The 15,990-nt window shown below is 45.8% G+C and overlaps 1 protein-coding gene across 1 annotated transcript in view; it reads right to left on the bottom strand.

Annotated features, from left to right (window-relative positions):
* Nucleotides 1-14,647, bottom strand: part of pou2f2a (POU class 2 homeobox 2a) — a gene marked incomplete at both ends in the record, with an annotated part of 75,129 nt that extends 60,482 nt beyond the window's left edge. Inside the window, one exon of the mRNA XM_083788785.1 lies at nucleotides 14,548-14,647. Within this exon, the coding sequence (XP_083644911.1) occupies nucleotides 14,548-14,647 (100 nt within the window). The remainder of the gene's footprint in view (nucleotides 1-14,547) is intronic.
* Between the last annotated feature and the right edge of the window lie 1,343 nt (nucleotides 14,648-15,990).

Below are 15,990 nucleotides of genomic sequence, written 5' to 3'. Positions count from 1 at the left end.
TTTTAATTACCAACGTTTGATTAAAAGGGTTATAAATCTGTTGTGAGGGTTTACCTTGACTAGTAATGTTTACATGACTGACTGCCTGACTGAGTGACTCTCCCTGTAAGCATCCATCCAACCATGTTCTTTGACCCTGACAAGACGGTAAAAGAACACAACATGCATGCCTGCGTGCGTGCGTGCGTGTGTGTGTGTGTGCATGTGCGTGTGTGTGCAAGCGCGTGCGTACGGTCATCACTGATCCCACAGTGCCTCAGGCGGACATGGCTAAATGTACCTCGCTCAGTCAGCTAGACACTGACATCGGTCGAGTGTGTGTGTGTGTGTGTGTGTGTGTGTGGTGTGTGGGGGGGGGACATTGATGGAGTATGTGTATTGTTTGTGTGTCCTGCATATGTACCTATGTGTACAGCCTTTGCTAATGGCTTGCTTGCATGACTTTGTGCTACTTCTATTTTTGTGTGTAAGTGCATTTGTGTTTACTGCGTATGCATGCATGTACAGTACAGGCTTGCTATAGGATGTGTGTCGACAGTGTATCTATATCTACTTCCATGTGTATATGCATGCATATGTCCCTGCATGCACATAGGTTTTTGTCCATTCTCAGTTACGTGTTTGACTGAAAAAGACATGCATTGAGATAGTGATAGCCCCAGCTTCCGTCGCCTTTAAGCCTTTGCGTTGCTGAGCGGCATTATGTTGTGCTACCACTGTGGCGAGGTAGAGAGAGGATAGAAGATCCGAAAATTGGGAAGGGGTGGGCTTCCACGGCCTCCTTGAAACCCCAGGAGAGAGGGGGAGAGAGGAGTGAGTGCCATGCCTAAATGCAGAATCTCCTTTAGCTGCTCATCCCCCCAAGGGACAGAGAAGCTGGGCCATTTTCTAGGAGGAGAGCCATGCCGCCAAGCGGACAGCGGATTTACCATATTCATACTCTTTTAGAGCCGAGGAGAGTGAGGAGGAGGAGGTGGTTGGGAGGAGAGAGGAGGATGTTCACCTGTCCCATTTCACTGCCATCGCAATGCTACGGCAGCGTGCGCTGTATTGGGCGCCCGCACGACCGACAAAGCTCCCTAGGGGAAACCATTAGGGAGACTCTGGCTCACTCTCACTAGTCCCCACATCTCTCCCTCTCTCCCTCTTTCACTGTCTAACCTTCCCATCCACACTGCTCATTTCTCTCTCTCTCTCTCTCTCTCTCTCTCTCTCGCTCTCTCTCTCTCTTCTTCCACCTCTCCCTCCCCTCTTCCGTATGAAGTATGGAGTCGCTCCATCTCGTTCATTCACCAGCAGCGCTAATAAGGCATAGAGGTTCAACCAAGGCCAGCGCTAAAAATCCTGACGATACGTGAAGACGAGGCAGGATTCAGAATGAGCGCTGGTGATGGGAGATGGTTAGATGGGGAGGGGCCGGTCGTGTAAATAGCTATTTCCAGAGGCCTTGATGAAAGATGTGGCCCACTGCTAAGAAGTAACGCTGCTGTATTTGCCGTTGCTGCCGACCGACTGCATGGAGCAAACCAACGCACAGATTCATATCAATGGGTTTGATTGAAGCCCCATGGAGAAGCTCGCCAGAGGACGCTTTGTCAGGGATGTCAAGCGTGTGTGTGTGTGTGTGTGTGTGTGTGCATGTGAGTGAGAAAGAGCAAGCAAGATAGGCAGTGTGTATGTGTACAGTACAGGCTCGTGGATTGGGATGTGTCAGGAGGTGTGTGTGTGTGTGTGTGTGTGTGTGCGTGTGTGCGCATTAGGGTGGTGCAGCAGTAGCAGCAGGCTAACAGATTCATAAGCAATATGAAGAGGTTAAAGTGACGAGCTCTGTCCTCCTCCCCACAGTGCAGGGGGAGAATGAGATTGAGGTGTGTGTGGGGGGAGGGGGGGAGCACGAGGGGGTGTAGTACAACAGATTAATTTCATTTCGGGACGCAGCACTCCTCCTGAAGGAAAAAAAAAAAAAAAAGTGGAGAAGATAATAAAAGAGGATTAAAAAGAAAGAGAGAGGGGAAGGGGGGTTGGGGGGGGGGGGTTAACGGCGATGAGGATGAAAGCTGGGCAGGGGCGAGCGAAGGAGAGAGAAGGGTTTTTTCCCTTTTTTTATCAGATGTAGTAAATGTGTGTGTACTGTATGTGGGAGAGATAGGAGTAGAGGCTCTTTAATGCGGTGCTGTGCTACTGGAGACTATTATGTGTTCAAAACTGCTCGTGAGCGCATCTGGCCCGCCGTGCTAAAGGGGCCGACGTGCCGTAACCTCACCGCACATCAAAGGCACTTTATGTCACTCTACTGTACTATACTGTACTGCTGTGACAGGACAATGTGGGGGAGAACATTTTACATAATGGTTTTTTTTCCCATTTTTGTCACCCACACTGGGTGACAAATTGTCTAATGTAGTCCTGGGCACTACACTCCCTCTGCCAACCTGGGGAGAGCAACGGACTGACCTATTGCTTCAGGGGAAGTTTCCCTGGTTGGACATAGCGTGTGGAAGGAACACTTTATTCCATCCTCGGCTGGCCAGGGGGAGGCAGTTTAGAGACCAGGATTACTGCATGTTTTTGTGAGGGTACTTACCCTCGGGGGACACGGGGAGAACATGCAAACTCCACACAGAAAGGCCCTTTGGCCAAAACCACCTAAGGTATGGGCACTGTTGATGCGGAGGAGAGAACACGCCCCCAGTGTACAGACTGTGCCACTGTGCCCCCGATGTGTCCAGTCTTATTACCAGATATACATTAACATAAAATCAAAAGATGAGCTCATTCATCTGTATACGTCAAAATGTTGCTCTTTCACTCAGCAGTGAGTGAAAGACTGCAGAATGCAGATGTTATGTATAGTTTCAAGTGGTGAAGTTTTCATAATGAAGCATGTTCAGCATGTTGACTGTTCTACCATTGGATCTGTCAGACACGGAGAGGCCTCAGCTGTGTATTCTGACCAAAACCCACCGCTAAAAGCCCCCTGAATCTGTACTCTGACGACAGCATATGCGGGTGAAAATGAGCGAGCGAGAGTAAGTGCATGAGTGTATTTGAAAGGGTGTGCGCGCGCGTGCGTGCGTGTGTGTGTGTGTGTGTGTGAGAGAGAGAAAGAGAGAGAGAGGAGTGGGTGGGGGGCATTTAGCAGGAGTAGAGAGGAGATTGAAGCGCCAGCCAAAGCACTCAGATTTATTAAAAAGGGGCCGGACCCCGGGCCCAGCTCGCTAGTTCTAGCTACCCCCCTTTACACCCTGCTTTTCTCTCCATCCTCCATTGTTGTCACTTTACTTCTGTCCCCCCTGCATACATACATTTCCTCCCCCTACCTCTCTCCCGCCCGCCTGCATGATATTATGTTCTTCAGAACCCCCCTCCCCACGCAGCCTGCACCACTGGACCCTCATAAGACAGGAGAGAGAGAGAGAAAGGACAGAGTGTCCCTGAGGTAAATGGGGACCCCCACCCCCTCCATCCCTCCTCTACTCCGTCATCCCCCTATCCTCCCCCTCCACTCATTCATTTCCATAACTCTCGTCCGCTAAATTAAATTGGGGACACACGCACACACACACACACTAATCTAAATCTCCACCCCAAAACAGCACTGACCACCAGATAAAAATAATAAGAGGTGGGGTGGATGTCGAGGGACAAAAGAGGTGGAATCCAATCTAGTTGGGGGAGCGCCTTTTTTATTATTGGCCGTTATTAGCTAAATGTATCGGCCGGTGGGAGGAACTAGTGAAACGCGCACAGATGCTCAAACGTGCACACGTGCAGTCAAACACACACACACACAGAGTTAGACGTGTGCACGGCACGCTCTCACGCACTCACACAGAGGTGAACGTGCGTGCAGTGCCAGAGACAATTGACAGGGCAATACAAAGGACACATCTTACTCTGTGTGGTTTATTCAATGTCAACCGTGTCGCCGTGCAGAAGTCCCCCAGGTGCCCCAAAGCGGGAAATGACATTTCAGCAGCGTGCATATACATGCAAACACGCGAGCAGGTAAACACAAACAACAGCGCAGGAGAAACCACCATCTAGTGTTACCCTCAGCCTCCTCAGGTGAGCGCACAGGGAGTTTTGCAAGTTTGCATGCAGCACGCATAGATAAGCTCCTCTGTGTATCATTTATCCGTTTGTAACATACACAAACTCACACACAAACACAAAGAACACATGACTGCTTTATTAACATTTCTTCAGCCATGTAAAAAAAAACTGAAAAGATTGCAGAAAGTGCACCCACCCACACACAAACACAAAAGTTGCATGAGTGTAGCTCTACTGTACACACACGTGCGCGCGTGCAGGAACCCTACTGTAGCAAAGCCCCCCCCCCCCCGTCTGTCTAATCTCTATAAATGTCCTATAGTGGTGAACAGGCAAAAGCTTTTGCCAAGGCTGCCCTGCTAACACTTAACATACTGTAGAAGGAGGGACATAAAATCACACACTCACTTCATTATGTTAAAGCCTCCTGTCAAGGAGGAGAAGAGCGGCCCCCTTTCTCTGGCTAAGAGACGTCGTGTCTATTCAGACGAGCAGGGACTCATTCATGGAGCCAAGCAGGGGACGGGACAAAAGAACACACACACACACACACACACACACACACACACACCTCTCCTAATACGGCTGAGCAGAAGCACTGAGACACACTCAAAAACACATACGTCGAAAGCGCATGCAGAAACACAGCAGGTCATCCATGCCCGCAAGCATGCATGCATGCATGCATGCGCGCAAACGTACCTTTTAACGTACACACGCGTGCACAAACATCTCTGAAGACATACATATATGTGTGTGCCGTCACGTGCACATGAAGGGACGTCAACATAATGTGCATGGCATGCTCGCATTAACAAAAACACACATCAGCCCAGCACATGTATCAGCAGAAAAAGGGCACCCCCCCCCCCATCTCACACACACACACACACACACACCTCCTATGTGTACAGTGTGAAATCTAATTATTCTGCTTAATTAGAAGGTGAGCAGCAGCCCTGACCTTAGATCAGCCACTAATCAGCTGAATAGCCCGCAGGCCTCCAGCCAGCACCCCCCCCCCCCCTCTTTCCTTTCCTTTCATTCCTTTCCTTTTTTTTCCCCCTTCCTCCTCCAGCCATTCAGTCACAGTGGCACGCGGGGGCCAAGGCGAGCGTGTCAGGGCGACTGGGGGGGTGGGTGGAGGGGTTGGGAGGGTGGTGGAGATGGATGGGATGGATGGAGAGATGTAGGAGAGCAAGGAGAATGTAGGGGAAGGAAGGAATGTGAGCTATGAGTCCATGTTGAATAGGCACAGGGTCCTTTATAGGCCCGGCTCAGAAAGGAAGGCTATTCGTTAGCTTGTTGGACAAAGGCCTGGGCCATGCTGAGTGCATTCGATTAGGAGAGTGTTTTTTTTATATTATACAGTGTGTGTGTGTGTGTATATATATATATATATATATATATATATACGGTCCATTTTCCAAGGCCATTGAGACAGCACACATTCGTCGTAAAGAGGTGTTGCACTCTGAAAATAGTCGATCTCACAGGCTCACGACGCAGTGCATCGCAACACGTTGTGAGCTTGTTGTACATAGGCTCTTTTCAGCTCACCACACCAGAGTGTGACAACATAAATCTGGCTTTAGTGAAACACAGTCAAGTATGAATGTGTAGCGACAGAACAACGTCACCTAGCATAAAGTTAGGTAAATAAGGTACAGTGTTCTGACCTCTGACACAATTAACAAACTTTGACAAAGGTTATGTACTCAATATACTGTGTGGACGTATGACTGTACAGGGCTCCAGACTAACTTTTTCACAGGTATCACGTGTGCCACCAAGCTTTTCAGTTGGTAGCGCCACCACAAATTAGGTAGAACCATATGTTTCTTTGTATAGCGTGGTATTAATAATAACCTTATCATGCAGCCCCCACATCGGGCGCCATTTATTTATGTAGCAGTTTCCACCATTAAAGGTTTAAATAATAAAAACCCCTACAATGGTCACTGTGTAAAAAACAGAAACCAACTGTACCTGGTTAATTTAAGATGATGTCTCCCTGTTTTGGGGGGTAATGGCACTCTAGCGCCTTTATTCTGAATATTCCTGGGCAAAGAAAGTGTACATATACCATCTATGTAAGCATGCAACAGACAGGCAACACAGACAATGAAATACATACTGTATGAAGATATTCGCTCCTACACATATGACACACACACACACTTTGATCATAAGGAAAGTAATTTCACGCTATTGTCATCGCCCGCTGTGACGATGCGAGTCCAAAATGGCCCCCCTCTTGTTTGACCGAATATGGTCACCTGAACTCTGCTTACCCTCCCCTCTCTGTCCGTCCATCCGTCCATCCTCCCAACCAGCCAGTGCTATCATTGTTACCGTGGAAACGTTCATAGGCCATTAGACACATATAGACAGAGAGACATCAAGGTAAACACTATTCTCTCTCTCTCTCTCTCTCTCTCTCCCCCGGATTATGTTTTCTGGTTCTTTTTCTCGTGCTCTCTCTCACTCGGCCTCTTTCTGCTCTCTCCCTCACCAACAGTCATCTTATCCTTGCGGTCTTGATGGTCACAAAGACCATTAAGAGCTAAATTGGCTGTACTCAGGGACACAGGGTGATATTTGACTGGGCAGGCTAACTGTGTGCATCTCGTCGTCTTTGTGTGCGTGTGATTGCCAATCTCGTCCATGTGTCTAGCTACGAGAAGCAGCCATTTGTGAGTGCATTTTCTGTATGGATGGATGTGTGTGTGTGTGTGTGTGTGTGTGTGCGCACGAGTACCAAGCATACTTAGTGAGTGCTTATTACAGGTGTGTGTGTGTGTGTGTGTGTGTGTGTGTGTGTGTGTGTGTGTGTGTGTGTGTGTGTGTGTGTGTTGTGCATGCGTGCATTACAAAAAACACCAGATTTCCAGATTAGCATGCGTGTGAGTGCTCATCTTACAGCACCTCTAAATTATAACTCCTTGGTTTAGCAGGGTTCATGATGTACAGTATGTATGAACATCTGTCGTTCCGTGGGACTGATTTCGTACACAATTTCGAGCATTACTTTAACCCTGAGAGTGTAAAAAATTACCCGTAAGGCCCATGCTGCATGAATAAATGGATAAACATTTTGTTCACTATAAGAGTTCACCGTATGTTTCACGTCCTACCTGCGATTTGAACCTGGGTGTCTTGTGTAAAAATATATAGATTTATTTGTCACACATTTTCACGACTTTTCAAAAGGAATAGCCAAAGTATAAAATAATAGTTGAAGTGGTTAAAATCTAAAATGACACAGATGCTTTCCCGGATTCAATTTGTTAACATATACTTTACTATAAACCTATACTCACTTAAACCCTATACACGTCGTTGATATACTTTGGTCCCCTCTGTTTGTCTTCTACCCAATTGCTTTCCCGAACATAGCTGATCTAAATGCTCACAGCACTCTGCACGTCACAATGCCATTTCCGCACAATATTCACCTATTTTCAACAAATGTTTGCCTATCATGACATCACGCCCATAGGGAGGGGCGCTATAGGGTTTATGTGGCTAAATGGCATTTGACTCATTAAAATAGTTTCTGGATTGCAGATATACTGTAAGTGAACACACGTGAAGTGAAACCGTCAGAGATAGAGTGGGCCTGCTGCGCTCCGAGGCCCGGACGAGGAGGTGGAAGGGGGTGTGAGAGTGAGGTGGCTTAATGCAATAAAGCATGTTGTATTGACATCTGTGTTGTGTCTATTGATTCCCCATTATGGCCCTAACAAACCCTCCTAGACGCTTTGTCATTGGCAATCACGTTAGCACCGGGACTCTGCGCTTGACGACACCTCCTCCCCTCACCTTTAAAAGAAACGATCCACGCGTGCGCACGTGCGGATACCGTTGGCGTGCATGCGCGGGCAGGTGTATATGAGGTATGAGCGTGTGCTCATGCAGCATGATAACATTCCTGCAGGATCAGCGGAAAGGAATGGGAAATATATGATACATGGCCATACACGAGCGCACACACACACACGCACTCCCGACATACACGCACACCCACATATGCATTTCACGTCACGTGCACAAAAACGACCCATACGAAAACACAACCAAGCCCATACACCCACACACACACAGTTGGAAGGAGAGTAGTCAATGCCGACCAATCAATAGCAGTGCAAGGTTAAGACCACTAACACAATGAACGAGCAGTGAATTCATACTGGTGGTGATAAAACACGCACGCCAGCGCGATCTATAATTGACCTCGACGTGCAATTATCGAGTCGTCTACCTGTCCGCCTAGGCCCCCTCGACCCTCCCTCCCGCCCTCATGCACAGGGCAGTTTGACATACAGAAATGTAGAGAAACGGAGAGCAGAGGGAAACGCACACACGACATATTTCTGTAGAAATGCTTCCTACAATTCACACACACACACACACACATTTCCTTGGATATGCACTTGCTTGCACGACTGTACACGCTCACGTCTACACGCTGGAAAACTCACGCACGTCATAAACACACATGTGAATGCAGACCCTTAGGTCTTTACAGACTGGACGCGATTTTCAGAAAAACGCTGCTAAGAAACTGCAGCTGCACACACACACACACACACACACACACACACACACACACACACACACACACACACACACCTCCACCCCCCAATTACTCCAGATATGTGGGCCTTTGCTCTGGCCTGTGTGCCTACTCTTGCCCAGGTACCACAGCCCCCTCCTGGGCACACAGAGGTGAGTAGCCAGGTTATGAGATGGAGGTAGTTATCGAGCTACACAGAGTAGCCTGTGTGTGTGTGTGTGTGTGTGTGTGTGTGTGTGTGTGTGTAAGCAAGCAAAACTAGCTTGAAGGCATTTTGCCTTGAACTTTGCAGTAAACTTTTCTCTGCACTGCAGAATAGACTACGCTTGAACACAATTTGATCTGATAGAACCAGAGTTCAAAAAAGAACAGAACAGAACACTAATAATGCACGATACAGAACAGCACGCCAAAGCACAGGTGGACATGACAAAATCCACCCCTCCCAAAATGGACACACAGCTCTTCCCAGTACGGATTTGACAGCATTGAGTTGCATGTGAGCCGCAGTATCTCAGGAGAACTTCACACAGCGGTGTACATTAAATGAAAAAAGCATTTAGATTTCCTTTGTTCAGGTGGGGACAGCACGGCATCCGAGAAGCAGTGGTTACAGGTCCCTGTATATAACCAACTGGTCAACACAGACAGAACACACGCACACACTCACACATGCCCACGCTTAAATCTCTAAGGCCGCCTATACAGAAGCACAAAGGCTCTGCTATCTACGGCATTGTGGTATAACCTTAGCCATAGTCTCAAGTATAAAGATAACTGCAAGAGTTTACAGAAGTTAATTTGCTTAGTCATTGTTGAGTCAAAACTCCGTAGTGGAGCTTTTGTTGGGCACCTTCCAAATTAGGTCAAAATCACACTCAAACTACACTTCCCAGAGTGCAGCAGCAAAATGGCCACTGCTCATTAGGAGCACCTGAAGAGGTTTAAAGGGGCATTCAAACATACAGAAACCAGAGAGACGCCAATGGTCTTAAATTAAATTGGTTAGGGTTTATGGTTTAACTACCATTTAAATTGGTTAAGGAACACATTAATTGTGAGTGTGTTAACCCTTCTGTGTCCACAGTGTTTTGGAAATTAATTAATTTGTGCTTAAATTATAACTTACAAAAGAATAAGACAATGTTAAAATAATTTACATTACTCTAAGAATTTAAAAGACTACTAAAAATGTGGACAACTAATGATTCACCATGTTATAGATTTAAAATGCCTAGTTGAAAAAGAGCTGATCTACAAGGTCAATGATCAGCAATTTTCCTTTCTTTATTCCATTAAAATGGTTAATTTGCTTAAAATTATTTTAATAAATGAGTGTTTAAAAGTCATTAAAATTAGACATTGAATTGCTTAAAATACATTTAATTGTTTAAAAAACATTTGCTTGTTTAAAATACTTTATTGCTTAAAAACAATTGTTGAAAGGAAAACATTTTAATGGAATATTATCATTTGTTGATTGGCAATGTTGTTAACCTTTTTGTTTTCTCTGTAAGGTTTACAACCTAACTAACCACATGATTAATGAACCAACCAATCAACAAAATGGAGCCAACAGTTCAAACGAATCAAAGTTATAAAATAAAAAGTTGGATTGATTTGGAAATCTTGAGTTGTCTCTCGTCCTTTGGAGTTGAACAGGAAATGAACTTGACAGTCATAAACATAAATAAGACTTAAGTACCCAAAAGGGGTTTAAAAACAATTGAACTGAACTAATCGAATAGAATCGGCCGCAGGTCGTAATGGGTTAAGGTGTTGCTGCAGATCCACTGGGGTCACCCTTGCTAAAAACATACTCATAGTATCATAATCAACAATCATTGAATTATAGCATGCACAAAATATACAGTGCGTTTCAATGTGAGCGAATAATAACCGACAACCTACTGGCAGTGAGAGTGGCGAAGCAGCTGTAGGAATGTGTGTCACACTAAGCTGGTCTAAGACCAGTAGTCTGGGAGCTGTAGTGTTAAGGAGTCCAGCCGACAAAACCCCCATAAGCCCTCATTTTAGATCCAGTGTAGAGCTGCTGTCTGCTAGCCTATGCGCTTTAGACAAACTCTCCATCATCTCTCTCTCTCTCCTGCTCTCCTGTGAACCTCGCTCGTCCCTTCGTAAACTTTTGACACCACAGGCCTTAGCTCCCTCCAAACGTAAATAGTACACACACACACACACACACACACACACACACACACACACACACACACACACACACACACACACACTCACTCTCTCCCCCCTGGCCTAACATCAGGGAGATGTGGGGAGAATTGTGGGTAACAGACTTAGCTAAACTGGCTTATGGGCCATGCCAAGCCACGCCAGGCAAATCCAATTGAAAAACCACCCCGTCCACAGGGGAGCCAGACGGCAGAGGAGGAGAGAGACAGAGGTGAGAGAGAGACCGAGAGTTTGTTTCTTCGAATAAGCATTTTTGTGAACACTTCAGAGATGAGAGGGAGACACACACAGATGGATGGACAGACAGACAGACAGACAGACAGACAGACAGACAGGAAGTGTGTAACTTTTTAATATTGTTGCTGTTGGGCAGAAACCTTTGTTATTGTTTGTATTTGTTTGCTTGTTGAAAAATGTATGCACTATTTTATACTGTCGTATGACAGTGTCTCACTCTCAAATATAGCAAATATCGCTGATCTACAAGCTCATAAGGCATCAAATACAGCTTGTACATCTGCATCTGAAATGGTTCATCTATAAAGACACTGCCCAAAACAGGGAAGTCAGGTTGAAAGTGGTTAAGACCGTCTATTGGTTTTTGTGAATATTTAACAAATGAAAACTCTTAAAAAGAGGGACTTATACGAAATAATAACCAAATTTGATTATTTTTTTTAATTCCTGAAAAGTAACGGATCCTGAAAATGAATTGGCAGAATTGAGTTTTGGACATGCAAAGCCCCCCCCCCCCCCCCCCCCCACCCCCAGCAACAATATATACTCTGAGCTTATCGAGAAAGACAGAATTCTGTTATATAGAGAGAGAGAGAGAGAGAGAGATAGAGCAACAGAGAAAGGGAAAGTGAGAGGAGAGACGGTCAGACGGACAGACGGGGGAGATTACAGTGTTGTGTACGGTGCACACTAGTCTTTCAGTGTTTTTACTCCTCCTCCTCTCCCCGGGGACACGGGATGAAAGACGAAGGAGAGGAGGAGGAGAGCAGGGGGGGGGGGGGAGTTGGGGGGGTGGTTACGTTCACCCCTCTCTCCCGTTTACCTGTCTCGTGTGTATTGACTGCTCATCACACAAACACGTTTATAGAGGGGGGGGAAATACAACTGCATTGATCACACACGCACGCATATGTGCACACCTTTTCTTCCGTGGGTATATACCTTTGGAATTGATTTAGCCTCCTCATACCTGAAGGTATAGCTCGGTTGGCCCCCAAAGAAATTTCTCCATAATAAAAAAATGTCCATGCCCAGAATACATGCATTTCATGCACAATTACGCACACGATTTTCTTTACAATCTCTTTCCTGCCATCCCCCAATTGACTTCACTTCACTCCACTTCCTCCTCCTTCAAATTTAATTCATTTAATGCCCTCATTATACCCACAGTTGCTCACTCAGTGGGTCTTTAGCTCATTCATTCAGTATTCACCTCTCCTTTTCACTCGTGTTATTGTCCCTCTCACTTTAATTTCTTTAACCCATTCTGAACGGGAACCCGTTTTGGTGTTGGCATCATGTCGTGCTTTACCTATTGAAAAATAGCAGATCTACAAGCTCATATCGCGCCACCGAGTGGCGCGATACGAGCTTGTAGGTCTGCTATTTTTTGAAAAATCGAAGAACGACTGACATTTTTTAGAATCTGATCTCAGGTCAGAATGGGGTTAATCAGACCAGTGTGTGTCCAGTGGAAACCTCGCATGAATCTGATCTCAGGTCAGAATGGGTTAATGACCTATACAGTACCACCACCCCCCCCCCCCCCCTCCTCTCGTCTCTCTGTCACTCACAGACAGTCAAGAGAGACCAGTGGTCATCCATGGCCCGTCAGGCCACCACCGGCGGCTCTCATTAAAATCTCAACCGTTTTTCCCCCGGTGACATGTACTTAAGGAGATGGCATGAGGTGCCACTGCACAGCGCAGCGTGAAGCCAGAGAGAGAGAGAGAGAGAGAGAGAGATGGTGCATATACTTAGGCCATCTGTCATTTGAAATTTCCGCTTGAGTGGAGGCAACGATGGGGACGGGACTATATATGCTGTATACTATAGGCACCTTCCAATCCTATACACATTTCTTTTTTAATTATGTTAATTATATACAACTTTTTGGTTCTTGAAATAAATGTTTTGTAAAGCAGTCCAGTCCAAGCAGTCCATATATTTAAACTAATCATGATTTACAGCTCAGTTTAAAACACGTTCTAGATCTATTATATAGTATCACAATGCCTGTACCGTGAATATCAAAGATTCATTATCACTGGCATTAGTATCAATTTACATCTTAATTTACATTATATCTCCTGAAAGGAGATATAAGGCAGTAAAGGCACATTTCCAACGATGTCAAATCAAAATGAGTAATATATATTCAAGGCAAAAAATGTCCCATGCACCAGATGCACTCTCCTGTCATTTTCTTTCTCTCTGTCAGCATTTGGTCTATTTCAACAACAGCTGCTATACTAAGAAGTTGTCACAAACGCAGAACTCACACAGGTTGTTGGAAATATAAGAACCGCACAATTTACTGTAGCCTTTACTGCCCCCTCTTTACGCATAAATTATGCAATTGAATTGTGTGAATTATTGTCTACTGTCCTTTGCAGGAGGCGAGTGAATTCCAATGAACCAAACTTCTATACTTAAAAATACAAAATAATAATAATAATCACACCCATGTGAAGTGAGGGGTGCTCTTATCATCATGTCATCATACATGATCTCATTCTGACCAATCACAATTTGCGCCCTCACTTTTGTCTTCAATGTTTCTGTTTACACACTTGCCTGGTTTTGCTCTATTCTGTACCAAAAATAAATCTACAAGCAAGCAGTGGGCTTAGCTCTGCTATTTTTGGCTAATGTCTCCCTGCATGGGGTTCAAGTTCAAGTGGTTCAAAACAAAATAGTTGGCAGTTTGCCACTGAGTTTGCACCTCAGTCACCTGCATCTCAAAGTTCCCCCAATCCATCCATCCGCCAGCCACCGTCTCTCTCTCTCTCTCTCTACCCCTCTTTGCCCTATACGTGGCTTGAGCCAGAAATCGATCCGTGGGATCGATGAATGACCATGAATATTCTTCTTCCCTATAGCCGGCGACGAGACGCGAGCGGGGAGAGACACGGGCTGGCTGGGCACAGACAGAGACAGACGGAGCGGAGGAGTGCAGACAGATGGGCTGATGGTCGAGATGGATGGATTGCAACAATGAATGGAAGACAGAATGATAACGAGAAGCTCGGAGATGGATGCTAATGAGCTAAATTTTACGCGCCTCCGTTCGTTGTTGGTTCATTTGGTGGCGATTTGCTTGGGGATTTCAGTTTGGGAATATTTTTAATATCTTTTGTAGGCTATATATCAAGATAAAGTAGATAGTTCATATTATGGGATTGTATGTGTGTTTCCCCCTCACCATTGTGAGAGGAGCGGGGATGTGCATGAGCACGTTGGCAGGTGCAGCCAGCCACTGACAATAATAGGCAGCTTTTAATACTTGTTTTGATTATTTTTTTTCCTTCTCTGAAGCAAGTGTTGCTGAAAGAGTTGTGACCAAATTAAATATGTCTCAAATTTCTTTTTTTTTTTTTTTGTCTTTTCATTTCATTTGTTATGTTTTTGCAGACTGGGGGGAATGGTGGTGGACGTTAAACAGTAAACGGTGTTACTCTTACCGGAGCTGGAGCGTGGAGCCAGCGGGGACTTGAGTCTCCAGGCGCTGAAGTCGGAAGCTGTTCTCTGAAAGACGAACGGCACCGGCAGGGGGACAAACATGGTCCGCTGTCGTGCGGGGGGGACGTTTAGTTATAGTCGCACTTTTCTTCTTGTCTCGCCCGTCGTCCCTCCGTCGTTCTGGGCCTTTCTTGGTGTGTTCTCCAGCTTAGAAAATAAGTCGACGAGGTTGGTTGGTGAATGGTGATAAGACTTGACTTTTGGTTTTGCTGTTGTTGTTTTTTTGGAGGGTGGTGTCGATTCGAACCTCTCCCAACATTCACATGTTTTTTTTGTGTTTTGGTTTTTGTGCAAAGGTCCTTGTTTGTTCCCACGTCGCTTCTTTAAGTCAACTAGTCCTCACTTTAGAAGAAGACAACACACACACACACACACACACACACAGACCGATAGGCAGGGGTCACAGCGGCAGATATTGCCCTTCGTAGTCAGTAAAGATCTAGTATTTATCCACACAACACGCCGTGGTGGATCTCCCTCCCAGAACGCTGGGACGTGTTCGGTGGACCAGCTCCGCTTCAGCCGCTCTCCATGTCTCGTCACAGACAGGTGTGCGTAATGGTCGCGGGCTGCTCCTCTTGTTGTAGCCTATACTGCCTCGGTCGGCTTGGTTCCGCTTTGGGTTTTTTAGGCTTGTAAAATATTAAATGTTTCTTCTCGTCTTCGCTCTCACGAGGGGGGAAAGTGTGTTTTTTCCCTCTCTCTCTCTCTCTCTCTCTCTCACACACACACACACACACACAATGCTGTCCGGTGGGGAGAAAAAACTGTCTGGATAGTTCGTTGTTTCTTTTTTTGGTTCTATTTAGGATTTGGTTTATTAGCTATAGCTGGTCTGGCTACATATGTCAGTCGGCTCGCGATAACACACGCGCACGCAAAGCAGCCTCTGTGCGGTAGCATTATTTCAATAAAAACACTAAATATTGAAATAATCAAATAATAAAGTATAAGGCTACGCAGGCACCTCCTGTCCTGTCTGGCGTTCGCTCCTCCTCCAATTTCTCCACCGGCTGCCGCTAATTAAATAATCAAAATAAATACATAAACAAATAAATAGATACGTCAATAAATAGCCTACACCTAGGCTATTCTCTACCAATAAATAAATAAATAAATAAATAACCGAAAAATAAAGAACGCAACACGATACCCGTTGTTTTTACGCGGTTGTGTCTTTTCTTTGGCTCGGCTCCGCCATCCGGCTGTTTTTGTGTGTGTATGTGTCTGTCTGTGTGTGTGCGTGGTATGTCTCTCTACGTTCCCCCCGTTTAATTTGGGAACCTCGGTGGCTTTGCTCCGACGCTGCGCAGCCTGAAAGCGCTCTGACGGGCTGAACGGAGCAGAGGAGAGGCAAGAGGTTCCTGGCTGCACCCTCCTCCCCC

This window comes from Protomyctophum parallelum (assembly GCF_964188405.1).
Source record: "Protomyctophum parallelum genome assembly, chromosome: 1".
NCBI classification, from domain to species: Eukaryota; Metazoa; Chordata; class Actinopteri; order Myctophiformes; family Myctophidae; genus Protomyctophum; species Protomyctophum parallelum.
The sequence above is the reverse complement of the archived record's forward strand: the minus strand, read 5'-3'. Positions and strand labels throughout refer to the sequence as shown.